The sequence below is a fragment of the Paramisgurnus dabryanus genome, chromosome 20 (genome assembly GCF_030506205.2).
Source record: "Paramisgurnus dabryanus chromosome 20, PD_genome_1.1, whole genome shotgun sequence".
Lineage (NCBI taxonomy): Eukaryota > Metazoa > Chordata > Actinopteri > Cypriniformes > Cobitidae > Paramisgurnus > Paramisgurnus dabryanus.
In genome coordinates, this window is record NC_133356.1 from 21,497,544 (window position 1) to 21,524,534 (window position 26,991).

General features: G+C 35.5%; 2 protein-coding genes across 2 annotated transcripts; one reads left to right on the forward strand and one right to left on the reverse strand.

Moving 5' to 3' along the window:
* Positions 1–1,431: 1,431 nt before the first annotated feature.
* On the reverse strand, positions 1,432–16,519 carry adss2 (adenylosuccinate synthase 2). Its single transcript, XM_065297000.1, has 13 exons — positions 16,249–16,519; positions 10,779–10,881; positions 9,358–9,426; positions 9,239–9,289; positions 7,475–7,541; positions 7,037–7,144; positions 6,865–6,946; positions 6,429–6,555; positions 4,573–4,727; positions 4,012–4,136; positions 3,821–3,918; positions 3,437–3,586; positions 1,432–3,317 (listed from the first exon to the last, which is right to left on the reverse strand). Exons 1-13 carry the CDS (start codon positions 16,435–16,437, stop codon positions 3,265–3,267), a joined length of 1,377 nt encoding a protein of 458 aa, XP_065153072.1. The 5' UTR covers positions 16,438–16,519; the 3' UTR covers positions 1,432–3,264.
* Positions 16,520–19,561: 3,042 nt separating this feature from the next.
* Positions 19,562–26,539, forward strand: desi2 (desumoylating isopeptidase 2). The gene is made up of 5 exons (XM_065297001.1): positions 19,562–20,068; positions 23,837–23,909; positions 25,175–25,268; positions 25,362–25,503; positions 25,587–26,539. The coding sequence occupies exons 1-5, from the start codon at positions 20,030–20,032 to the stop codon at positions 25,827–25,829; spliced, it is 591 nt and encodes a 196-aa protein (XP_065153073.1). The 5' UTR covers positions 19,562–20,029; the 3' UTR covers positions 25,830–26,539.
* Positions 26,540–26,991: the final 452 nt, after the last annotated feature.

Sequence of the window (26,991 nt, forward strand, 5' to 3'; positions counted from 1 at the left end):
ATTTGTTTGGTCATATGCATAAATTAAGTTACATTTAATTTTTTTTATAAATGCATAGTGCATTTTACTGTAAATACCACACTATATAAGCAATATTATTAATAGCATAGTATAACAAAATCAGTTCAACAAAATTTTAAAATGTTATCATGGTACATAAATTAGGACATTAATAACATTTTCACATCAAGGTATAGAAATGTGTTTTATGACGAATGAAGGAGGCGATGACTTCTGTAGTCTCTAGAGTTTACAGTATGATGAAGAGAAGCAGAGATCTGATTATTCTCACCATAGTCATCACCTCCTACTTCATCGCACATATGTGTACATTTATATCCAGACACTTTTATCAGCCAAACAAGACAACACATTTAACATATAGATCCTTGATGTAAAAGCAAAACATTTCTATTTGACTTCTGTATTGTAGATCTTATAGATTGAGATACTTAAACATCCAAACTGCATTTTGTTTTCATTTGTACAACATTTGAAGACTACCAACATGGATGAAAAATTAAATTAATTTCTATTTTCTTTATAAAATGTAATCTGTCCTGTTCAATGTTTTTATTGTTGTGTTTTATTCACTTGTTCCTGATTTAATGTAATGATTAAAAAACACGAAACTACATTATTAATCTTCATCTAATCAGTGAAATGACATTCATGTTCATCCAATTTATCATTTTTTTATTTTTGTCAGATAGCCCATGATTAGGATTTCCTTCACAAATGAATGCCTAACCCCATCAAAAAAGAATAATAATTTAAAAAAAATAGATAGGCTATGTTAGTGTTTGTTCACTGACAGGAATTATGTCACATCTCACAAACACATCGATCTGTTTATGAGTTATCTAGCAAAATTAAATATGTGTAATTGTCATGAAATCTTTTTTTTTTATTCATTTTATGATTTTATTGTGACTAAAAAAGCAAAAAAGCCAAATCTCACACTATTTGATTTGGAAGTCAATTGTTACCATTCAACGCTTATTACAAGGCAAATGTCTCCCCCTGCTGGCAGGTTATTCAAGATCACATTCCTAACAATGTTATAAACCAGAGGTTTTCAAACTTTATGATGGCAAGAAACCCCAAATATGATTAACCTTATGTGAGGGATCTCCAACCTAAAATATATATCTATTTATAGATTTTTATATGAGAACATTTAATCTCTGTACGAATGCTAGTATAAAGAGACAATAATGTTTCTAAATGATTAGCAATATGGTCGATTTTTTTACTTATTTTCTTCCCAGACCCCAGTTTGAAAACCCCTGTTATATTATCGAGGCATGATATATTATTATGTTATATGTGGATAGATAAAACGTTGTTATATTTTCTGCCTTGTTATGTGTTATCATATACTGACAAAGTGGGAATAGCCTATTTTACAAAAAAGTGAGATGAGAATGCTTCTCATTATATTATTTTATTTATTGGACAGTAATGACAAATGTCGGACATACAGTACATTTAACATTCCTCTTTACAATTCCAAAGTGAGTGACATCCTTTCATAAATTCCCATACATCAAGATCCCGTAAACACCACTGTACAGTAACAATAAGATCAGGGAATATGGCTTTTATTCTGTATATACATACATGAAAACTCAACCAGCAGCAACACAGTGCAGACTTTAAAGAACAGAAACCAGAACAGAAATATTTTTGTGCAAGCACACCCTGTGTATGTGGCAAAAAAATTTAATTTGACTATTCTACAACTCTAAAACAGACTAGATTTATTACATTCAGTGGAAGTGTTGTGGTGATAATACTAAAATAATGGAGTTTTAAAAAGATGTTGCTAAATACACAAACGAGTTACATCATCTCTTCAGTAGCTACGATGGATAAAACAGAAAATGTGAAGTATCAGAGCATTATAATAAAAAATGGTTATCATTCTGGGTCATTTACAAAAGCTCTTTATAGTACAGCATTTTTAAATGCGCTATCTCTAGAGATACACATGCAAATACTGTAGCAATTGCACCAATGCCCTTTAAAAATCAAATATTGAGATTTACCAATCAGAAAAGATAAAGGATTAAGATTTCAAGTTTCATTTTTGAGCTGTATTATCAAGGCACATTTTTCCTATATAACCTATTTATTGGAAAGTGCGGTAATAAGAACAAAACAACCCTAAAATCAGAATACAGTAGCAAATCGGAGGATATAGCTTGTTAGGAACACCAGACAAAATTACTTTATGTGGTTTCACAACAGTTATAGTTTTCTTGTAGACAAGCTATAGTAATTCTTACATTTAGGTGCTTAAGGCATCTCTAAAATGTAAAGGTTTTGTAAATGTACAACTGCTCTGTACCCATCAATGAGAGCTTTCCACTAGCTAAACAGTGTGCCATATTTCCTTTATGACCTTCCATGTTTGTATCCATTTATACTTTAACAAGCTATACTGAAAAGCAAACATCCCATTATATCTTCATGCAGTCAAAGTGAATTTAAAATGGGTGCTGCATTAAATAGTGTACAGCTATACAAAATTAGGGGACAGTTTTCTTCCATTCATTTACATTTTATGTTTAAACTCTATGGAAACATCTTGACCTGTACTGAAAAGGTGTACTATTTTCAGTACGTTATAATATTTTTGAGAAATAGAAAACACTTTTGTTACATTTTAAAGCTGTTTTGTTCACATTTCTCATTTAAAATGCTAAAATCTTCAATAATTTTTATGCATCAGGCGAAAAAATACTCAAACTGTCTTTTAAAAACTACTTTTTTATACATGAACAAATCAATCATGCAGTCCATTTAAAACAAGAATAAAGTGTCGCACGGTAGCACACATTGCATAACTGTTGATTCTGGTATGAAGAAAGAAAGAACAAAAATATATATATAACATGTATAAGTAATTGTTTTAACCAACCTGTGTGAACCCAAACTGATATCTAACAAACAATAATATACATCACTGCTGATGCCTGACTGTTTAAAATAGTACATATACAGCTTAAGAACTCAAGTTGGTTATACTGAGTTAACAAAGCACAGGAATACATGAATAACAGCTCAATGTATCCAAGCCAATGTAAGTGGCGAATGCTATAAGGCCAGGAGATGATAACTGAAGCACACAGAATGATGGAGTGTCCAACTTTCATAACACTGTAGCGAGGTGGGAAAGGTCCCTGACACTGACCCTGTAAGGTCCCAATGGCACCACCCAGAGGGATCAGCCGGTGCTACATGCAGATCGGTGGCATCTTAAAATAGCTGGATCATTGATTCTCTGGACTTCCCGACACCAATCCATTTAACTAAAGCAAAGATTGGAAAGATCATTAGGATCATTGAAACTGCTAAATAAAAAAAAGATTTGATGGTATGTACATCAACATTAAAGAAAATTTTAACTTTAAGTTCAGAAAAGCCGTACCAGGCACACCGAGGTGTTCTTCAATGTAAAGAACATATTTCCTTGCATTTTCTGGAAGCTCTTCAAAGGTCCTGGCAGCAGATGTGTCGGTATTCCAGCCGGGCAGAGTCTCATACTGGACATCAACCTTTTGCAAAACCTCTTGGTTTGCTGTGAAACACGTATGATGTTGTTCAGCCACACTACATCACACTACACGTCTGTGAAAACCCAGCTCATTTACTGTATCTACGTAAAATCATCCTACATAATGTAAAGCACATATAACTTGATGATATCTTTATATCATGTCAAAGATTAAAATCAGTAAAAATGCCCCTTATAATGACATCATGAGACTTTCTCCCTGAATTTCATAGACAGGGTCACAATTGAGCTGCTTACCTGGGAAATGAGGGATGGCTTCACCGTTGACTTTATATGCCACACCAACTTTGATCTCATGTAGCTCATCCAAGATGTCTAGTTTGGTGAGAGCTAAACTAAAGACATACAGAAATAAAAGTAGAAAAATGTAAGAATAAATAAAGATGTCAGTGTTACACAACAAATGGGAGGTTTAGTTGAATTCTCACGCTGTAAAGCCATTAATCATGTGGGCATATTTGATAAGCACCAGATCCAGCCAACCACATCTCCTTTTGCGACCTGTGGTCACGCCCACTTCCTTGCCTCTTGTCTGCAAGAGCTCTCCAATATCCTTAACACACAGGTAGAATATAACTACTTCAATTTCGGGTGTGATGCAATTTAACAATCCCAAAAAGGTGCTTAATGTGAGCTACTGTGCTGATATAATGACACAATGGTTATGAAGTCTACAAAACTATTGTTTTGCACAATAAACCTTCTTTCCACCAGATGGAGACATTTTAAAACAAAAACAAAATAAAATCTCTGTTGGAAGCGTTTACTATAGGAACACAATAACACATATGATGTCACTGTAATGCAAACTCATAAGGACCAAGATATAAAATAGCACAAATACTATTAGTGTGTATACATTTTAGTTGAACAGAAATCAGGGTCATAGGCTCAAAAGATTTAAATGCATTAAAATATGAACCATTCCTTATTAAGTATCCAAACACTGTGTGGAAATAAAACATGAAGTTAAGCAATCAGCTGCTTACGTTGTTTTGTTCTGTAGGGAAAGCGCCAATCCCGACTCTCGTGGTATAGGCTTTGACAACTCCATAGACCTCGCCAACATTCTGGGGTGGCATGCCCAGACCCGTACACACCCCTCCAACTGTACAGTTTGATGAGGTCACGAAAGGATACGTCCCTAGAACAAGAACATCACGTAAGGCCTGTGTGTCTGTAGTGATGCTTTAGATAATACAGTGATAATAAAATGACATCTGCTTCGCGTCGGGGCCTGGTCACACTGTCTGGGCTTATTTCTGCAATAACAACCAGCTGCCTGTGCATTTTACCGTTTATTATGGCTTTTACCTCATAAGTAAGGCGATTTGCATTAAATGTGATTTAAATAATATTTAATGAGATATATTAATATTTGAAATATTCGAATGATGAAAACACGTTTACTTTCGACAAGACAAGATGTTACAAACACACTATTTGGTTTAATCATTTGTAAATATAATGTCTTATATGTTATTAAAAGACATATTTATATTTAAGTTTGTGTAATATTAAACTGTACCTGTCAAAATGCTTTGCAGCATCCGGGTTAGCGTGTGTTATTAGTTATTAGAGCGGTAACATTAGTTATCTGAAAAGAATTAATCTTGAAATCTCGCGACTGGCTAATAAGAATCTAGCATTTTAGAGAGCCATGTAATAATTTTTTGTAAGGTCAGTATGTATCACACCTAAATCTACTTTAAGAAAAACTACACTGAATAATACTGATGTTACATTTGTTTATGGGAGATTTTATGAACAATAATAACATTGTTTTGTTATTAGTATTTATAGGGCTGTCACAATGTAAAAAAATTGTTTCATTGCGATTGATTGACCACATCGCGTTAATTTCAGATCACCGCAATGATCGCACATCTCTTTAAAAAACACAAGGGGGAGCTGCAGCGCCTGTATAAACGAGACCGTATCAGATGGCGCTCCTTAACTGACAGTGTAACGCCAAACATTACAAAGTCATTTAATACAGTGGAAAAAATAGCATTTAACGAAATGCTGCAAAACTTAAGTAGTATGAACTGCCAGGTAAAACATAGCCTACATTTCCAAAAAAGCAATTCCAAATTTAGGGAAGTGAAGGGTGCTATTTTTAAGGATCTGTAAGGAACTGATTTTTTTTGCAGCCACTATAGACATGTGGTCAAGTACTAATATGACCTGTTCTGGTATAGTCAGTTTATTTTTATCGCATTCTTTTATTTTTGGTTATTTTTCAGACACTTTATTGTGTTTATTTCTTATGAAGATTTTTAGTTTTTGAAAGATATATTCATTAAATAATTACTTTTAAATATGTGTTATGTGTATTCATATTTACTGCCAGGAAAACCTTGCAAAAGATTTTATTTAAATAATCACACAATATTGTGTGAAAATTATTTCATGAACAAACAAAAAAAGTAAAATGTTAAAGTAAAAAAACGGACGATCGTCATAATCGTCAAAGTCCTAAAACAGGCAATTAATCGTCATAATTGTCACAATTATGTTATATTAGACAATTAACCATCAGCCAAATTTCATAGTTCTGACAGCCCTAATATTTATTTAAATAACAGAGGTGACCCCATAAAACAAACAGAATTAAAATAAATAAACAAAACAAGCACACTCACGCAGTCACATGGCAGACTGCAAGTGTATCATTCACATCTACGAGCCAATAACTCCCAGAAGTATACTGATATAGAAAGACATTCCCAGGAAGTTTAAAAATGGGCACCAGCTGGTTACCACACATAGTGTAATCTTACATTACACTTGCTCAGGAAATAGATTGTGCTATCTATATGGCCGTCTACTGTACATTACTTACCAAAGTCAATGTCCAGCAGGGCAGCATTGGCACCCTCTACCAGAATTTTTTTGGAAGGTCCATGAAGTGCCTCATACATGAAGTAGACCCCATCTCTCACCATGGGCTTTATCCTATCCACATATGACTGAAAGAAATACAAGCCACGTTCAGTCTTTTTTATAAAATAGTAACTTTTTTGTACTGTTACAATATATATTTATAAATAAATAAATAAATATATATATATATATATATATATATATATATATATATATATATATATATATATATATATATAAATATTTATTGTTAACTAATTACATAATTCTCCCTGTATAAGATCTAACTTTAAACGTGCAGTAATACATATTAATCCTTAATCTTATTGTTGTGAACCTTTAAACCTAACCATCACTAGAGTTGTGCTAATTAGTCACATCTAACTGCATTTTACCTTGAGTTTCTCAAGCTCTCCATCCACATCAATTTCAAGAGAAGGGTACATAGACGTATACTGGGCTGCCAAGATTTTAAATCTGTAAGAAGGGCCACTTGCATGAGTGTCTGGTATGTCCTATGTGTATTTATACACAGATTGTTTAATAATGAGTATAATGGTTTAACACCTCTCTGAAAACTCTTGGAAATCAGCCAGAAGGTCACATATCCTTAGGCCACTGCGAGCAGCTTTTGCAGAGTATACAGGCCCGATACCTTTCTTAGTGGTACCTAAACTGGGTGGAGATGCAGAGGCAAACATGAGTTTCGTGACCTAAATGATGTTCACAAACCTGCTTAGATATTATCTGATCAAAGATAAAAGGATATCCTTTCTACACTGTGTGCTAGAAGAGAATCAAAAGCATTTTTTTAAATAACAGAAAAAATTTTACAGAAATAAAAAAAGACTCTTGGAATAGAAACCTCTCTCAGTGTAGAATATCTATTGTGTCTAAGTCTGTCGTCTGTTACTAAACTCAAAGAGGTTAGAAGAGCCTACAGTGCAGATATAATAATAACATGTTGATGGTGGGATTACGCATGTGCATAAAGCAGGGTTTTACTTTTTGCCAGCTTGCTGTTGTCTCTCCTGTTCTTGGACTCCATCCACAGCTTGATGGAAATCAAACACTAAAAAAAGAGGAGTGTATACATTACAATGAGACAGAGTACTACTGTGCTCACTGTATTCACTGAGCTTGAAACATGATAGGACATTAAAGGTTACCATAACAGTATTTGTTTAACCTACAATTAATCTCAGTATCCATTTATTATTGTGGCCCCTGCTGAGAATCTACAATTACAACAACAGACTAAAGGCAAAGTTAACATTACTATGAAAATACAACAACAGGACCTTGAATTAAATGGTTACAAAGAGATTTCTAACACTAATGACAGCTTTTTGGTAACACTTTACTTAAACCTTTTTGGGCTTAACTTCTATACGTTACATTAGTAATACGTTTGCATATAATGTTGATTTATAGCCGCAGCAAATTTAGCTGTTTGTGCTATCGTGTATTATGTTATGCTATCTGTCGATTTTCTGTGCTTTTCACTAAATCTATTATGTAAAGCTGCTTTGATACAATTACCAAATTGTGAAAAGCGCTATATAAATAAAATTGAATTGAATTGAATTGAAAGGGGTGTTCATAAGAAGACATGACATTGTGACATGTCATGAACATGAAGTATATTTTATGCACGTTTATGACAACTGTCATTAAATGTCATTTGTTCAATTTGGTCATTTTTAATGCAAAGATACCATTGTTTGAGATGTCTTTGTTATGACAAGATGACATAAACCAATACATCATAACAACTTGACATTACCAAGAAAACATAACTGACCACTTTTTACACAGTGATACTAATTGAATTTGTTATTAAAATGTCATTAAGTGTTAATACTCTGTAAAATAGTTTTATAACAACATCATGAATATTCTTCAGCTCATATTTTTTTTAAGTTTCCTCCATGTGTTTAAGAAATAAAATAAATAATAATTATAATAATAATAATAATAATTAAAATTTATAAAATAAAATTTTATTGCATTTGGAGACAGATTCCCCTAAAATTAGGGGAAAAGCCATGCGGCGTTAAGCCATGCGGCGTTGGGTCCATATCACTGCCAAGTTATTTACATTAAATTAATTAATTAAATGTTTTGTTAGTTTTTTCTTCTATGTCAGAAAATTTCAGAACCCTCTGTGTGAGGAAGAAGTTCTGTTAGTTGTCAGTTTTTATATATGTATTGTGCACATACTGTACATAAAGTTAAGTATAATATTTTGACATGTCTGTTACATTTTGTTAAGGAATTTAAAATAATTTGACACTGTATTAACACTTAATAACATTTATATGACAGTTTAATGTTAACCCATAAAGCTAGGTAGTTTCTTAAGTTTGATAATTATTTTGCGATGTCATGTTTATGACAGATTTATGACAAGTTATGATGTATTGGTTTATGTCAAGTTGTCATAACAAAGACAATTCAAACAATGTCATCTTTGCATTAAAAATGACATAATTGAACAAATAACACTTAATGACAATTGTCATGGCATGATTATAAAGTTTTACCCCAATTTTTTTTTTTGAGTGAACTATCCCTTTAAGCATATATTTTTTTTGTTATAAAACCAAATAGTCAAACTAAATGATGCAATTTTATGTCTTATTGCATATTCAAGTTTTATGATGCATTGCTGCATTGTTTTGTAACTTGTTTTGAATGGAATTCTGGGAAATGAAGAGCAGATGTTAAATCAAAAACAGAATAGTGTTTATATTCCTTTCAACCTACCAATGTGTGCACGGTCAGAGATGATCAGCCTCTTCTCCCAGCCTTCCAGACCTGTGAGCAAACAAACTGTTAGACTCATGCCAATCCTCAATTTCTACATACAGCCCAAGGGCACAAACCTTTTCCTTTGCGCATATTCTTCTCTGCCTCATCAAACAGGCCTGGCAAATGAATGACTACACCGTTGCCTGCATCAAACGAGAAATTGTCACTCATTCAACATCAAGATGTCAAGCAGTAATTTTAGTGTTGGAAATGACCAGAATAGTAAAAAAGATCTTTAAAGCATGATTTAAAACCCTGTGTGTTTAAAACTATTCACTATTGTTTATAATTTTATCCGGTTTTTACTAAATTTAGATCAACTCAATTGTGCTACAACTTAAAATATTCAACCTTTACAATAAATCAATCCACCAAACTATTGCAAACTAAAAACTGCACATGTAGGAATATCAGCATTAGTTTCTAATTTCTAAGGCTACACTGCAAATCTTGATGCCAAATTCCAATTTGTTGCCTGCAAAGTTTTTTTTCTTTTTACCACCCACTTAAATTATATTTCAAATGCGACTCATATCCGATATTTGCATTTTCACTAAACACTTGGGAAACAATTCAAGGTAGACATACTGACCCGGAACAACTTAAACCTCGGAGGGAGTAAAAAGTCGCGATATGCAATGGACGCAGTCAAAATGATTATATAAGATTATAGATATATCTTGTTATCCGATTTATTTCTGTAACAAGACATAAAACGGGTGATGTCCACCTGAGTTGACGTCATTAGCTAGCATTGCATTTTTAATGACGCATGACGCTTACATTGCGGACGCGAATGCATGTATCCGATTCATAGCAGATTTATTTCCACATATGTATAAAGCCAGAAACCGATCGTGGAATATCAGATTTTATGCACTTTTTTCTTCTTACTCGTCCGTCGGTCATATCCGATCTGTGTGCCACTGGAGGAGAAAAATATCGTAATTGAATCACTTCAAACAGGCAGTGTAAATACGCCCTAACTTTTAGGTAGCCCTGAAGAACTTGATTAGCAGGTACAGGTGTGTTTGACGTGGAACTGAAATCTGCAGGACAGGTGCTCTCCAGTAACAGGTTTGGAGACCCATGCTGTAGGGTCATGACCTTAAGAACAAGCCTAAAGTAATGGCTAAATGAATGGTTACACTGTCAACCCTGTTACTAAAGGAATAACTATATCCCAGTAATTTATTAACACCTACAGTAAATGTTTTAAATCGTAAAGAATATAACTTATTAAAAATGCATCATAATAATAGATACATCATAGTAGAAATGACAGAAGGCAGTTAGGGCCATTAGCAAATAGGATTTTTGTAAATAAACTGCACTCTGCTTTATTAGTCTGATAGGCTGGCCAGCATCCAGGCACTATAAGTGCAGTGTATCAGTAAGGTGTGGCATCCTCAAAGTGAAGACCATTTCACCAATATTGATCTACTACGTCTCACATAAGACCTTACAGAAGAGGGAAGATTGGACATGTACTCACCAATAAACGCTGTGACTTTGGGGTTGATTATTCCACTGGGTAAAAGGTGGAAGTCGTATTCAACTGAATCAACAACAACTGTGTGGCCTGCATTGTTTCCACCCTAGAGGCAGAGAAACACAAAGTACTGAAATGATCTGCCTGCTTCTCAACCCTTGGAAAGAAATCATTCAAATCATTTTGACTGTGAATGGATTATGCTTCAAATTAAGGTCTACACTGTGCAGTCTACTGTTATCTTTACAAAAATGTACCCTACCAACAGAACATGCATGCGTAGACTTGCAACTATAAGATGAAAAACATAAAAAATGTCAAGCATGTAAACATTATTTATTTGGGTTGTTACTGTAGGTGTGGGTTTTAAATGGAAACTACCCCATCCCTACTCTTTTAGTCGAGACAAAATTGTTTTACATTAAGGGCTCACATTATTTTTGCACAAACTTTTTCTTTGTACTGAGGACTTCTGTCTCTTAATCCTGAAGGCTTGGTTAGTGTCTCCTTAAGTAGTGTTAGTCATATCATTTTTTTCCAATGACTAAAATGTCTTCAAATGAATAGTGTTGGTGTTACTTCAACCTACAATGAGGGATTTTTTAGACACTCCCTTTAGAAATGATTCACTTTTGCTAAACATGTAAACACTATACAATGAATATCAATAACATATTTTAATAAAAAATAAATAAAAAATATATTTTTTTTAGAAAAAAATAGCAGCCTTTGTCTTATTAGAGGTATCTGGGCTAATTTCAGTTTTTCATAACATTTCATTTTAGCATGACATCTAGCTGAAATCTTTCTGTTAAGCTGCATTGTCCATTTATTCTCCAGAAAAATTACATAAAAGCACAAACTGGATGTTTTGTTGCCTAAAGAGCAGGTAAATTGAATTACAGAAGACATGTGAAACTTCAACCTCTGACCGTCACCATGTCCTCACATGCATCTGTTTTCAACATGGCCTCGTTCAGCACATCTGAGGCAGTTCTCACAGTGAGCTCAATAAATCAAGATTTACTCCAGCAAGGAACAGGACCAATGCTATTTCTGGATAGGTCTCATTTGACCAATTTGATGGTATGTGTATGTGAATGCCTCTCCTTTTTAGATCCATTTACGATGTTCCCATACCTACGGTGAGTGTTGCAGAAGGCCCTCTAGTATTATTATAGGATCCGATTTCAAGGTTGTGTGAAAGAGCCCGGCCTGGGAGGTCTAAACACAGATTGAGCTAAACGTCGATCACATTGATTTTTGCCACCAGAAAGTTAAGAAGCTTTAGTAGGTGATATTTGTTTTTTCAATACGTATCATAAAAAACATCCTAGTGCTAATGGATTAATAAGGTCGATTGTAAGAAGAATAATAAAACTTATGCATTTAAGGCTAAAACATTTCCAACTTGTTAACATTTTATAAAAAGTCATTTCAGAGCCAAAGCAAAAAATAGCAACTGGTCTCACGGAAAGTCGTGTTATGTCACGAAAAATTAGATTAATTTATAAATGCACACATGTCTTTTTTGTGTCACTCGCACAAATTTATATAAATAGTTCTATAAACTTTTTTTCGTGTCATTTTATGTATTTTTTTTTTTTTTCTATTTTCTCACCATTGCTGTCGGGTGTTGGAATCACTTTCTGTTACATTTTAGACATCCAAACCCCAACTCCAGGCGAGAATTGTTTTAAAAGCAGAAGAAAAACATGTACAAACCAATACATAAACGTACATCGTAACCCCAAATCTAACCCCAACCCCAAGCGACAATTATTTAAAAATAGGAAAAAAAGAGAAAACAATACATAAAATGACACGAAAAAGAAAGTCGTGCCATGGACACGAAAAACTATAGAAATTCTTGCCAGTGACACGAAAAAGACATTCGTGCTTAAGGCATGAAAAAAGCTGAATTTCGTGCCATGGACAAGAATAAGTTAATCTAATTTTTCGTGACTAATGACTATAACACGACTTTCCGTGAGATCATGTTGAAGTAACTTTTAAATAGATTTTGTATGTGATAGGAAACCTTAAAATGTACAACAGTTTTGAGAAGAGCTGAGTCACACAATGAGTCAACAACCTGGAACACTGATTTTAATTTTGTTGTTGGTCACTTTTGCTCCGATGACTGCCTCTACATCCGTGTGTTGGATGACATCCCATATTCCAAACCTTGCAGTCTAAAAGTGGCTGGTGTGAGTGATCTGTCCTAGCATTTGCTTGAGTAGGAACAAGGGCAAAGGCCTCCTGTACACAGGAATTATTACTTTATCACCCACAATGACACAGCATACCGGCCAATCACCCTGTTCAATACTCTTAAAGGCTATACAGCATCTGCCAAATGCATAAGTGGAAATCAAGTGTTTGGTGATGGTCTCGTGGTGTTCAGTGTTTACTTTGTTTAGTTAGTTTCTCAGAAATATGACAAAGTTTGTGTGTACATTTAATTTTGTGTTTGAGAAAGAAACACAGAGACTATCCGATTGATTTATCTTTTGTAAATCTTAATTGCTTCATATAACAAACACGTGTCAAATTCTAGACATTCTCAAGGGCTAGTGTTTAAAAGGAAATGCTCTGGATCAATAAACAATTACGAGGAAATCCACAGTAATACACTTGCAGTGGATGTCTGTATTTTAGAATCAACTGCCCCTGAAAGTGCATTAATGTAAACATTCACAAACTGTGAATGATTGTAATAAATTACTTTGATTTACAAACAGAAGGATGAAGAAAACTTATTTTTTTGGTCAGTGTATCACTGATGCGAAAAATAAACTTTTATAAAACTATCTATCAGTGTCAAAACATGCTCTATAAATTGACATTTGGCTTTAAAATACCAGGTCAAATATCAGCAAGCAGCACACACAGACCTACGCATAAACAAATAGCACATTTCACAATTAAAATACTTAAACACTACAGTCAAGAGATTTCCACAGAGACCGAATTATCAAGTTAACCCAAGGACTTAGAAATGCCAGACATGTATGGCTAAAAATACTCTGAGACTCCACCACCCTTACATTAAAATCACATTGACTTAAAGGCTGATACTGTACACTAGGGGTTAAAAAGTCTACAACAACAGAACATTTAAAAATTAAGTAATAAATTTGGCCTTTTCCCTAGGTCACTAATTTAATAAAAAGCAAATATATGACATATTGGACCAAATTAACTCCTTTGTAAAAGTTTAAAACATAAGATAAGATTTGCTTGTGCCAGACAACTTATCTTCTGAAGCAACATGTTAGTGCTTAGACTTATAGTGCCACAGTTTGGCTTGACCTGGAGGTATTTTATAGTCTCAGGTAATTTTACAACTTATTCAGAAATGCTCTCCCCTTGGGTTTTAAAAGAAGCAAGTCATACAGGTTTGGAAAGACAAGACGGTGAGCAAATGGCAGAGAAAATCAAAATTAGTGGCCTGGAGTTTGATCCAAATGCTTCTGACGTATTAAACTGGTGTGATATGGAACAGCACCTTTTCCCATTCCATCCACCCGTAAGGAAAACCAATCAAACTGCTGAGTGCATTGCTTTTTATAAAAAGCTCCACACTATCTTCTTTCATCCTATCCATTTCTACAACACACACATGACACAGTCTGCGTAGTAGAACGGCACTGAATGCGGTTACAATCTTGGCAGAATACAAACTCCTTAGAACAGAATACTTGCAACGTGAACCTGTTATTAATACCATGCATAGTGACAGGGTGTAAGGCAGCCTACACTACTTACTCCAGCTTAAAAAATAACCACTGGTTAAACTATAACGGAACTATGCGTGCCTAGACATGACAGTAAAAATTACTAGATCTACAAAAAACAAGACCAACAACCTTTACATTTGTCTAGATTCTTTTGTGTATATCTAGAAGTCATATATATTAACCACACACAGAGAAAGTTGATCAACAGGAAATACTCCCAACAGTTGATAGATTTTGAGCAACAGCAAAGCTAGTAGCTGAAGCAGTGCCACCTGTTTCTCTCTGACATGCAATGGGAAATATGTTGACAAATGAAAGCACATGCAACCTAAACAATTCTGCTGCAATTATGCATTACCAAATTTGTCTTAAAGGGATAGTTCACACAAAATGATAACTTTTGCACCCTTGTGTTGTTCTATCTAAATCTGTATGAGTTTCTTTATTTTGTTAGTTTCTTTATTCTGAACACAAAAGAAGATATTTTGATAAATGATGGTAACCACACAATTGACGGTACCAAATTACTTTTATAGCAGGACAAACAAATACTTTGGAAGTCAATGTGTACCGTCATCTGTGTGCTTATACCATCATTTATTAAATTATCTTGTTTTGCGTTCAACAGAATAAAAAAACGTATAAAGGTTTAAAACAACATGAGGATGGGTAAATAAGGGGTAAACCTATTCATTTAATCTGTTTAAACAATTAATATTATTTTTTGATTGTTTTGTTCTTCATGACTGTTGTAACCATGTTATAACAGATCCAGAAGTTTGTGTGAAGTACATCTTATAAAAGAAAGCACCCGCACAGTGACAATTACAGTGGTTTATGTATACTCGTAATATTAAAAAAACACCTTCAGGCATAATAAACTTTTAATGATTTCTGCAATGCACACCTGTAAACAGCTACCTGCAAACAGACCATAATCCTGACATTACTAGGCAAAAAAGGTGCACTGAATGTAATCTATTGACATTTCTATTAATTTACTGACAAGGCAACGTTTGAACTGCTCAAAACTACAGTCAGTCAGTCAGTACTACAATTATACAGTCAAGGTGACATTAGCAAACAACTATTATACACTGCTAACTTCAACACTCCAATAATAACTCGCAGACAGCGCCGTTGGTTACAATAAACGTTTTCAATTTAATACGGTGCTGCGCAGACCAATTTAAAAATTACATCAGAGTACCGCGAGAGCGATTCGAAAGCTGTGCTGTCGAATCACTCTCGCGATACCTGGATGTCGTAGGCGTCGTAACAATAACAGTGAATCACTGGCGCTGTGTCTGTGCTTTAATGTAGGCGGTTCGTATATTATTATTTCCGCTTTATAATAAAGCAGCTAACCGCTTTCAACAAAAGCCAGCAAACAAGTGCAAAAACAAATCACACACACACTATACACGGTTCAAACTGTCTGCGCAGAGTGCCAAAGAATCAGCTATTTATGTTACAATACAACCTAAAATTCGGATAAGACACTTTATAAACATTATGATGTAGACATCGCTCCAAAACTAAACAGCTCACCAAAGAAACCGCTAGCACATACGTAGTTACCCATTCAATGTTGTCAGGGACACTCAAAGCAATCAATGTGAAGTGATGAAATATAACACTAGGTAGGATGTCATTGTCATAACATAAATGCCGATTTTTGAAGCACATACATACAGCCTTATAGAAAACATACATTGCTCATAAATTACCTGACATCTGCAGACTATATCCGCGTTCTGGGCCAGCAAGTCCACCACCTTTCCTTTTCCTTCATCGCCCCACTGAGCTCCGAGCACCACGGTCACTCTATTTCCCACATCTGGTGTTTTCACCCGGCTCGTCGTGTCCTCACCGAGGGATCCTCCGTCCTGCGACTGTACATTTCCGCTGTCTGACATGACCGCGTCCCCCTCTTCTCCGTCCGAAGCTCTGCAATGGTCCTCCAGCGCACACACACACCTGAGCAGACACGCACTGGGGGCGGAGAATCGAGTGTGTACTGAGGCCTCTAGCCACGCCCATATGCCATACAAAGTATCTTGATTAAATTTATAGTGCTGTACTTACTACTCATTCTATATATATTGTGCTTTGGAAATGTCCGCCTGATGCTGCAGATGTTACAAACAATATGGGGCTATACTGTCAATACTATCTATAAGTATATCTATACTTTTATTAGATTCATTAATGTAATCGTATTTAAAGATTATTTCAGTCTCTAGCACACTTGGTTTATTTCTCTCAGCAATTTGTTAATTTCTATAAAGATTTGCATAGACTTTAAAACTCAATTGAATACAATTAAAAGACCAATTTTATTATTATATAGATACATACACCAAAATAAATACGTTTTATACACAATAAAGCATTTGGTAGATAAAGATCGATTTATTTTTTGTTTGTTTGTTGGTGTTTGAGTTTTGTGTAATAAGTCTTGTAAAACAGCGACACCTGTAGCTGAAAACGAGCATTTTGAAACAGTAATTGTGTGAACAAATAAAGAAACTGTAACACTAGGCCGTTATGCCCCAAAGAACAGTAAAAACATTACCACGTGATGTCGGAATTTTAGAGAATTGGCAACACACAATACTAACGTTTATTTAACACATTGGTTTTGAAGTATGGAAGTAAACTAACAAATCTGACATTATACTCCGGTTTCACAGACAAGGCTTAAGGCTAGTCCAAGACTAAAACACATGTTTGAGGTGTCTCAATTGATATAACTTGCACTGACAGATCTTAAAATATATCTCTTAAGATACACACCAGTAACATCTTTTTCTAAGGCATGTTTATAAAAGATGCTTAAACATCTTAATTTATCTAAGGCCTAGTAATGGTTTTAGCTTAGCCTTGTCTGTGAAACCCAGCCTAGTGTTACATTTGGATTTTGTATCAAAAGTGGTACCTGATATTAGACCCTATCATTAAAAATTAAAACAATAAGCTATTATTGATTCATCTTTGAGCTTTTCCTATTTTTTACTTGTGTTGGCAGTCACCGAGTTGTCTTCAATCCACATACGCGACGCTTTTTAAATGTATTCTTTTATAGCAAATTTCATACCTGTCATTAAAACATATTACAACAGTCTCTTCTACAGTCATTTAATTCAGATTTTGAATATCATGGTTTCACTAGTTGGTCAGTCAGAGTCTTGGCATGGATGATCTGTGTTTTATGTCAATATGCATTTTACAGGGCATCCCCAGAAACACCATATGGCGAGAGACGTATCACCATGCCTGCTGACAGGGAGTCCACTGCTTCAGTTTGGGGAGCATTCTCACTGAGCCTTACAGCTGTCTGACAAAAGTCAGCGTGGACCCTGAAGAATTATAACATTTTATTGGAGCTTATTGGGAAATGGCTTAATTTTCCACATAAGAGATGCTCGCTCCAGAGAGAAAAGGGACCATTAATAAGAATCCGATGAAACAGCTGAAGAGTTAAAAGCCTGAATTTAAAAACTCAGTTCTGTGTGATTATACCCTGTGCAAGTACACTAAATGTTTCAGGTTGTAAAGAAGCTAAACAAGAACAAGGACCATCTAATGTCGATAAAGCAGATAGTTCGCAATTTTAGTGTGCATAATGTGACACTGTAAACCATGAGTGCCTAAACTTTTTCCTACCAAGGGCCAAAACCTGAATGAGGAACGTGGGCCGAAAGTAAATTTTGCTGTGCTATATTAAAATTAAAGGTGCCCTGACTCTACTGATTTATTATTTTCTAATATTAAAAAATAAATAAGCAAACATTACTCTGTTTATGCAAACTAATGCCGTTTCAATTTCAAAGGTAACTGTTGTAAAAAATAATAATTTTGCTAATCATTTTTAAAATTCCTTTATTCTTTGTGACACTGCCGTGACCTCTTTATTATAAGCCTATATTCGTTGAGTTTCGTGATGTATGCTATACACCTTCAAGTTGCATGTACATAAAAAAAGTATTCACCTTAATTCCTTGCATTTAATTTCAATTTACATTTTTGTATTGTACAAATAAAACAAAAATAGAAAATGTTTAATTAGAAATATGAACATCTGCATGTTCATTTTTTTCCTTATCTCATGTGGCATGACAGGCCAAATTAAAGATCATTGCTGTAAACAATGTTTGGACAAGAAGGTTCACTGACGTGTTTTAAATTGTATTTGCATGTCAATAAAAACAAGATTATTTCACAGAGAAAATGTAGTTTTTAAGTTTTTAAGTCCATATGTAATAACAAGAATTCTGTCAAATAATTTAAAACAGATGACAAGTGTTATTGTCTCAGATTTGGTATTACTTGCCACCTTATGTTCTAAAAACAGTTGAGTTGTGTTTCTTTTCACTTTTGGGAAAAACTATATACATTCTGTAACACTCTAAAATGTATTTTGTATGTACAGTAGATTTCCCATTTCTTGTTGGGCTGCGCTCCACAAAGAGACACATTCAATGTCATTTCGAAAAATAATGAAATAATCCCTTTGGAATTTAGTTAATGTTTTGTGTATTAATTTAGGCAGATCTGTGCTGAGAAAACCTGAAGAGAATCTGCCTGTAACACAATAGTCCTATATATTTGAGATGTATACAGTAGCATTTAGACATGCTGTATTTGAATCAGCATTACTGGGATAAGTGCTCTGCAGTAGAGTATACATGCTGCCATTATTGATTTGCAAAAAACAAGAAGCATGCTGAGGACCATTTTTTCTACATTTAACTTGAAAAATGTATCCTCTAAGTTTAAGCTCTGTTAGTCTTGCAGGGAGATCATACTGATATATAGGCTACATATGTAAATTAGACAGTAATATGAAAATGTCATTTTATAAAAATGGCTAAATAATTTATGTTAACCCACACCATAAAGCGCATATGAATGAAATCATCTAATAATAAAGTTTAAATGTGTGTGAAGATGTGAAAGATGTTTTTCTTCAGTAAAGCAGTCGAGTGGCAGTAATTTATTGCTCTGTGAGGCTGGGCATCATCAGGCACGCGCACTCACTCATTCAGTTCACCCGCACTGTCTATCGTCAGATACACAAAACGGGGGAGGTTTGGTTGCTCGCATCTCGGCTGCTAAAGCGTCCTCCTTTCATCTGACACACATCTGCTTTCATTTCCCCTTATGTTAAATATCGCTTCGTCGTCTGAATGGCCGTGCGAGTCTTCGCGCCTGTTCTTTATTTATCCTCGCGTACCGTTCGTTTCTGTTTCCGCTGGTCATGAAGCTAAACGGCAGCTAGCTTAGCAGCATCGCTACTCCCCGAAGCTGGAGAGAAAGTGGTCTGACAATTTAATCCATGAAGAAACCTTTCAGGACCAGCTCTTAGATGTCTCTAAACCGTTATAAACCAGCCAAGACGACACATCAAGGGTACTTTCGGGCGAAAGACAAGCACGGCTGCTGAGCTTCACGAGTGGAAAAAGCAGGAGGGCAGCTGAAGTGAAAGAAAACACAGACATACCTGTGATGGCAAACGAGCCGGTTATTTTGAACGTCTATGATATGGTATGTGACTTTAAATAGTAAACCTTAAATGTACATCGCTCGTGCATGTGACATTGGTGTGCGGTGTTGGCCTTAGTTTGACCACACGGCAAAGACCGTGTTTTAACATCTTGTGCGCTCCCTACCTAGGTAACAGTTTGGTCATCTTAAAGCGTTTTTGTTCATTTGAACGTAGATTGTTATTAGCCCAATAGTTTTGGAGACGTACTGTAGTAATAATGTCAGTTTTTAAAGATAAAGCAGAGTAAGTAAATCCAAAACATGAGTGATATAGTGTTTTAGTCATGGCTTGCGTTCAGTGTCGATACTTTGGCAGTTAATTAAATACGTTTTTGCCTCTATTTTTTCATACAACAACTGTTAAAGTCTCTACTAATCGCATCCCATATAAGTTATAAAGTGTGGTTTGGTTCAGTTGTATTTTATGCATTGATATATGACAGATGGTCCAATAAACTCTCATCAGCTAAAAGGTGCAACCCATTTAATTCAACTGTCATTTAATGCACCTGTGTTATATTGACGTAGACAGCTGCTGAGAATTGTTGGTGCAAAAGGAAAGAGGCTCAAAATCAGTTCAACATTTTTGTGGGGGTTGTACGCATGACGCCATTTTCAGCTAAACACCAAAACGTTTAATAACAGGGTTTCAAGGTGAAAGTTTCTAAAAATTATATTGTTATCTCTCTGCAAACTAATGATGGTGAAATTAAGCCTCAAATGAAACCCCTGACTGTTTCGAACTAATATTCAAAGCTACAAGAGTGTCTAAAAGAGCCCCATCTGTTTTTTAATAAAACGTATAGCAGTAGCTTCTGGAAGAAGCTCAGTCGAACGAAGCAACCAGCTGATGAAATTCAGATGAATTTTAATGTTATGTGTGAAAATAAAGCTTAGATTACAATGTGTGTGAATGGTCAATATAACAAATTACCCATTCATGTGTGGCAATAAATTCCGGTGTGCGTTAATATTCAAACAATTTGATACTGTGTTGTACATAATAATGTTTAGACGCATGTAATCTTAAACAAAAGTATATGTAAATACAATACTATCTATGCAGTATTATGTGGGACTTAATTGTGAATAAGACAAAGAACTCACGCACACGCCTAAGCAGAAAGTGAAGCTTTGTTTGTTGTTAGTCACGGGATTTCTACATTAACAATACACCTTCGAATTGAGGCTTTATCTTCCATGACGATTTTTGCACGACATAAGCTCCGAAGCCTTGATTCAAATGTCAGATCAGTAGTGTAAACTACAAAAACAAGCATTTATGAAACGGGTGATGTGATGTCATGCATATGCATATTCCTAATATTTCTCTACAAAGTGACTTCGCCAACTACTAGCCTGTCTTGGGGTTTTAGTACTTTTGCCTGTCCGTGTGAACAGGGATTGTTTTTAACAACGACTTCAGAAACACAAAGGAAAAATTTCTCAATTTTAGTGCATTGTTGTAATGTGAACAAACATACCCCCAGATAAGGATAACAACTTTATGTACCCACTAAAGTGGTCCCTGAACAGCTTTGTGGTATGCAAGGCCTATTCAAACACAGTAGTACTCTGCGTTTATGTATTTTAAACCAAATTTGCAGTTAAATTGGTTTTAACAGTTGTGTAGCTGTGGCACTGAGTGTGGGTTCATAGCAGACTTGGAGGAAAGTGTCATTGATGTCTGAGTAAAGCTTGAGTCCCATTTTAAAGTTTTAAGCTGTCTCATGTGTCCTACCGACCCTTAGAAACAGGTTCCTGAAAACGTATACTTTCCTTAGGCCTCTTTGCTGAGAGTACTATGTTGGGCTATTTTAAAGCTTCTGTTCTCTTGAAAAATTTCAACTAGACATTTGAGTCATCTTAAAGTTTTTTTTAAGATGACAAGTAATTGTAATTTTGGAATACAAGTTGTAACTGCATAGTTAACGCAGTAAACCAAGTGGGTGAACGGCTTATTGCAGCTGCTGTACTTTATCTGAAAGTAAAAACAGGAAATTCATTAGCAATTCTACTAATTCATCAAGCTTTAGATGTTCATTTGGGTAAATAACTTGCATTTGGGTGAATACATATTCCAGTGAATAACAGTGGGTTATTGTAAGCCAGTTCTTAATAAAACGTTTTACAACAAAGTGTCAAATATCTGTGGTATCCATACATGCTTGTGTCTTTAGAGATTTGATTTCAAGAGACACTGGTGTCTTGAACCTGTGTTCTAGCACGGCTACGAGTTTTGGTCTTTTATTCATCCTATCCCAATGACACGACAGCCCCTCACAGCAACTCCTGTGAGAATGTATCCGAGTCAGATCTCATACTGCGTTCGTGTCTCAGCTTGTAGATTATATTTTTTAATCACAGCTTTATTGGCATGACAATACTCTTGTTTAAGATCTCTCTTAGATTCCTGTTAGTGTTAAAGCACATAGAGACTAATCCCCAGTTCTGTAATGAAGGATATGTTTAATAAGCTTTGAAGTCATTGAGGACAAGCGATAAGTATCTTATTTCGCAACCCGTAAGGGGGTGGTGTTGGATGACTGTCTAGTTGCTCAATTTCAGCCATCTCTTTTCAGACATTTTGTCTGAATTCTTTTTATTAACAAGTAATTCTTTACGCCCAGAGCAAAATGAATTTAATTGGCTGCATCTGGCTATTATCAGGTGTAGGTAAGTATGTGTTAAATTACAAATGTAACAGACAGCAATAGCTTACCTCTGGAGGCTAGCTGACTCAGACTTTGTTTGGTGACATAAGTGAGAGCATCTGTCATAGACTTCCCATAACAGACTGGTTAAGGAGATGTGATTGGTTAGAAAAAATACTGTTCACACCCATTGTCTTTTTTTGAAAAAGCACGCCATCATTTGCATAAGAAAACATACGGTGATAGGTATAGTTAATAGCTAACTAGCTTATGAATGTCCAAGCCATGTATCTTTATATATATTTTTTATGAGGAAGAATGTGAACAAAAGATGAAATAAATTTTTACTTATCTGAATACTGTGAATCATAACACACATGAGGACAAGTTCAACTTTAGTGGATTTTGTTGTCCTTGCGATGGTGTGACATGCTCTTTTGGCACTTTTGCATTGAATGGTGGTATGACAAGGCTCGGCATGACTCTACTCAGTTTGCTTTTCCACTGCAGTGTAGTACTGCAGTATAGACTTATCGTTATAGTTAAACCACCTTTACCGCCGTGAAATTTTTGTAAAACCCAATACAAATGCACAACACAACATTGCAATAAAGCATATTGATTTCATTTTGTTCTCGATTCTTGGCAAAGTTTGGGAACTCATACAACAAAGTGAATATGATGACATCACTTAATTCGCCGGGTGGTGCACGAGGTTTAGCTAATCTTGCATTTAGCAATGGAACTGGTAATGACGATCCTCTTGGACTACTCAGTAATTGGCAGTGTTTACAAGTCTTGTATGGCTTGGTTGGAACCTAAAACAAAATGCAACACATATGCGAGAGTCTGTACCCAGTTGTAATGTCAAACAAATGGCTAATGTAAAAGAATAAGGACGTGATTGGTTGGCCTGTTCGAAACCCAGATCAAAAGACAGATTAGTGATGTTTGTGATAACTCTTCCTTTACATAACTTTAATTGTAGTCCCATGAATAAGCCTAAGGTCTGTCACAAGATCACTGTTCAGTACTGTTTCAATATCCAACAGCAACAGTTGTCCTTGAAACACAGTACCATTTTATGAGACTCAAACATATGTTTTGTTTCTAGTACTGGATCAATGAGTTCACTACTTCTCTGGGAATTGGAGTCTTTCACTCAGGAATTGAGATCTATGGCAGAGGTAAGACTTGATTCAGAATGCAATGATTCAGAAATGAGTCATAAAACGTTACTAAGAAATCTGAAAACTCAACCTGAGAAAGGAAGGTTGTTTTAACATATGACTAAACCTCATATAATTGACATCATAGAGATGTTTGTTTATGCAACAAGACATTGAGGGTTTTGGGCAGTTTACTCTAAAAGTTTCCAAAGAAGATAAAAGCCCTTTCCTTTGAATTGAATTTGTATTCTTACATTTTCAGTTTGAATATAGACATTCAATTATTATAGTCATGGTAAACCTAGAATTTAGATTTTTCAAGCAGAAGTAGTTCATGGTAAGTCTATAAAAACTTAAATTTTTCCAATGCCAAGGTGTTTAATTGGCTAGACATTACTGTTAACTCTTTCACCGCCATTGACGAGATATCTTGTCAATTAAGAGAAAACGCTTCCCCACCAATGACGAGATTTTCTGTCTTTCCGCAATACCGCTATTATCCACCAGGCGCACTTCCGCAACTTATACTACCCGGAAGTAGCACCTCACGTGAAAGAGAAAGAACTCCCTGTATGTTTTAAAGATCGCTCTGCATCTGATCTCTATCAAAAGTCCTTCGCAAAAATTGAATTATCTCAGCTTTTTGCTCAAAATTGAGTGTTTTTGAAGAAACCTACTCATGTTTGAGAGGTGATTACAAGAGAACTAATGAAGGTAGGATGAAAGTTTTTTTTTTTTTTTTTGAAAGCATAGGGTCTGTTCTTTCATCTGATATATTGTTTGTTTATATATTTAAAGAAGAACATTTTCTGGAAGGCATTAAACTTTTGTTAAAATCATGAAAAATGCTGGCGCTGGCAACTTTTTTTTAAAATGCTGGCGGGGAAAGAGTTAAAGGTGGCATGTGGGACCTTTAGCGGAATCTAGCGGTGAGACTGTGAATTATTACCAACGGCACAGTTCATAGCTCACCCCTCACTTTTGAAAAGCATAATGAAGCTACGGTAGCTGCCACAGGACAAACATGTCATTGTCTGAACCAATGTAGTGACAAAAGTGCATTTTGTCCATTTAGGGCTACTGTAGAAACATAAAGGCGACTTTCATGTAAGAGGACCCGCTGTGTTTGTAGATAAAAACATAACAGTTCATTTATAAGGTCCCCAATGATAATATGTATATTATATTGCATTTCTGTCAAAAGATCCTTCTAAAGGATTTCAATATAAAGATTTTCTATATAAATATTTTTACAGTGACTGCTCATTTCAATTTCATTGCAGAGTTTGCCTATGGAGGACACCCTTACCCCTTTTCAGGTATATTTGAGATAACACCCGGTGATGCAACAGAACTCGGAGAGACGTTCAAATTCAAGTGAGTCTTAGAATAGATATCACTGTACAGAAATGACTCACTAACTTTCACTCTCTCTCACACATAAACCCCCTTTTCTCTCCCTGCCGTCAGAGAGGCCATCGTTTTAGGCAGCACAGACTTCACAGAAGAGGATGTGGAGAGAATAGTGGAGGAAATGGGGAAGGAATATAAGGGTAACGCCTACCACCTTATGCACAAGAACTGCAATCACTTTTCCTCAGCACTATCAGAGGTAAGTTGAAGTTATTTACTTTGGGAATCCACATTGCTGTAAGACACCAAAATCTTACATTATCTCTTTTATGTCTGCGTCAGATCCTGTGTGGTCACGAGATCCCGCGCTGGGTGAACAGGCTGGCCTACTTCAGCTCTTGTGTGCCCTTCCTGCAGAGCTGTCTGCCAAAGGAGTGGTTGACCCCGGCGGCCCTACAGTCCAGTGTTAGTCAAGAGCTCCAGGGCGAGCTGGAAGAGGCCGAGGATGCCGCAGCCTCAGCCTCGACGCCTTCCTGTGCCGTGGCACCCGTTCCCAGGCCTACCCGACATCAACCACGTCGATGAACCCTGATGCCTTGAGTGACAGGCCATCTCTATTAGAGCTGGACCACAGCATGTGCTGCCAATAGACCCCCAACCCCCTTTCCTGAAAGACTAGCAGTTCACCAGCGGAATACATGAGACCCACCCTTTGTGTTAATAGATTTATGGTCCAGTGACCACTATGAGCCTCATCAGACTTGTTTACTGTAAAACCTGACATATGTTTGTCTTGGTATAATTTTTTTTGTTTTGTTTTAAAAACTCAGGACTTGGTACTTTACAATTTATTCACCTGTTATTTTTTTTTGTTCCTCCTTTTTCTCACGCTGGAGATGCCCGCTAGCCTTTCCCCCTCCTATTCCTACAGTAAGCGCCTAGTCGATGTTTTTATTGACATTTGTTTACAGATTTCTTGTGTTCCAATCCGTGTGTGAATGTGTTGTGTGTGTGATGATTACAAAAGCCAAATCTTCATACTTTTGTAATGACACACATCTCACACTTTGGTGACTGTGCCTGAAGATTTTTACCGTTCTGTGCTCGGCGAGCTCTGCACTCTTTCTCAACAGTTTTCTACCTGTGTGGTCTGCTTCCGAGCAGCAGACACCTTATCCTACGAAACCTTCCTCGGATGTTTTACACCTTTTTAGTTTTTAGAGGTCTTCTATGTATTTCAAACAACATTTGTATTCCATTTTATGATTATTAAAGAAGATATACAACTTTCTGTGCGCAAAAGAAAAGTGAATCCTCAAAACTCTACCTACCTAAGTTTGTTATTCTTTTTTGTGCAGGTTGTGTCACGGTATAATACGTGACTATATTTCCTCAATATATTTGACATTGGAGCACATTACACATCTTTTTTTATATGACAGGTATTTGCATTAGAATATAAAGTCTACCATTTCAAACCAAAGTGAGCAATAAATGCGCTGTTGGGATATAAAAATCAACAGTGTGTCCAGTATCTTTTAAATTTATAATAAGAAGTTTGAGCTGTTTGCTTGGTGACCTCATGAATGCAGAGTTCCCACGGGTCCTTGAAATCCTTGAAGGTTTGTGAATTTGGGGGGGGGGGCAAGTCCCTGATTGAAAGTGCTTGAATCATATTTATGCAAGAAGTTTTCTGAAAAAAAAAAAATCTGTATTATTCCTTGTGTAGTGTAGGATATTATCATAA

What these genes read in the sequence shown, in the direction of transcription:
- desi2 (XM_065297001.1), top strand. Translation starts at nt 20,030, where the DNA reads ATGGCAAACGAGCCGGTTATTTTGAACGTCTATGATATG. An exon ending in TTTTGAACGTCTATGATATG is followed by an intron (nt 20,069 to 23,836) that starts GTATGTGACTTT and finishes TTTTGTTTCTAG; the next exon opens with TACTGGATCAATGAGTTCAC. An exon ending in TTTCCTCAGCACTATCAGAG is followed by an intron (nt 25,504 to 25,586) that starts GTAAGTTGAAGT and finishes TGTCTGCGTCAG; the next exon opens with ATCCTGTGTGGTCACGAGAT.
- adss2 (XM_065297000.1), bottom strand. Translation starts at nt 16,437, where the DNA reads ATGTCAGACAGCGGAAATGTACAGTCGCAGGACGGAGGATCCCTCGGT. An exon ending in GAATATGCGCAAAGGAAAAG is followed by an intron (nt 9,290 to 9,357) that starts GTTTGTGCCCTT and finishes GTTTGCTCACAG; the next exon opens with GTCTGGAAGGCTGGGAGAAG. An exon ending in ATGATTAATGGCTTTACAGC is followed by an intron (nt 3,919 to 4,011) that starts GTGAGAATTCAA and finishes GTATGTCTTTAG; the next exon opens with TTTAGCTCTCACCAAACTAG.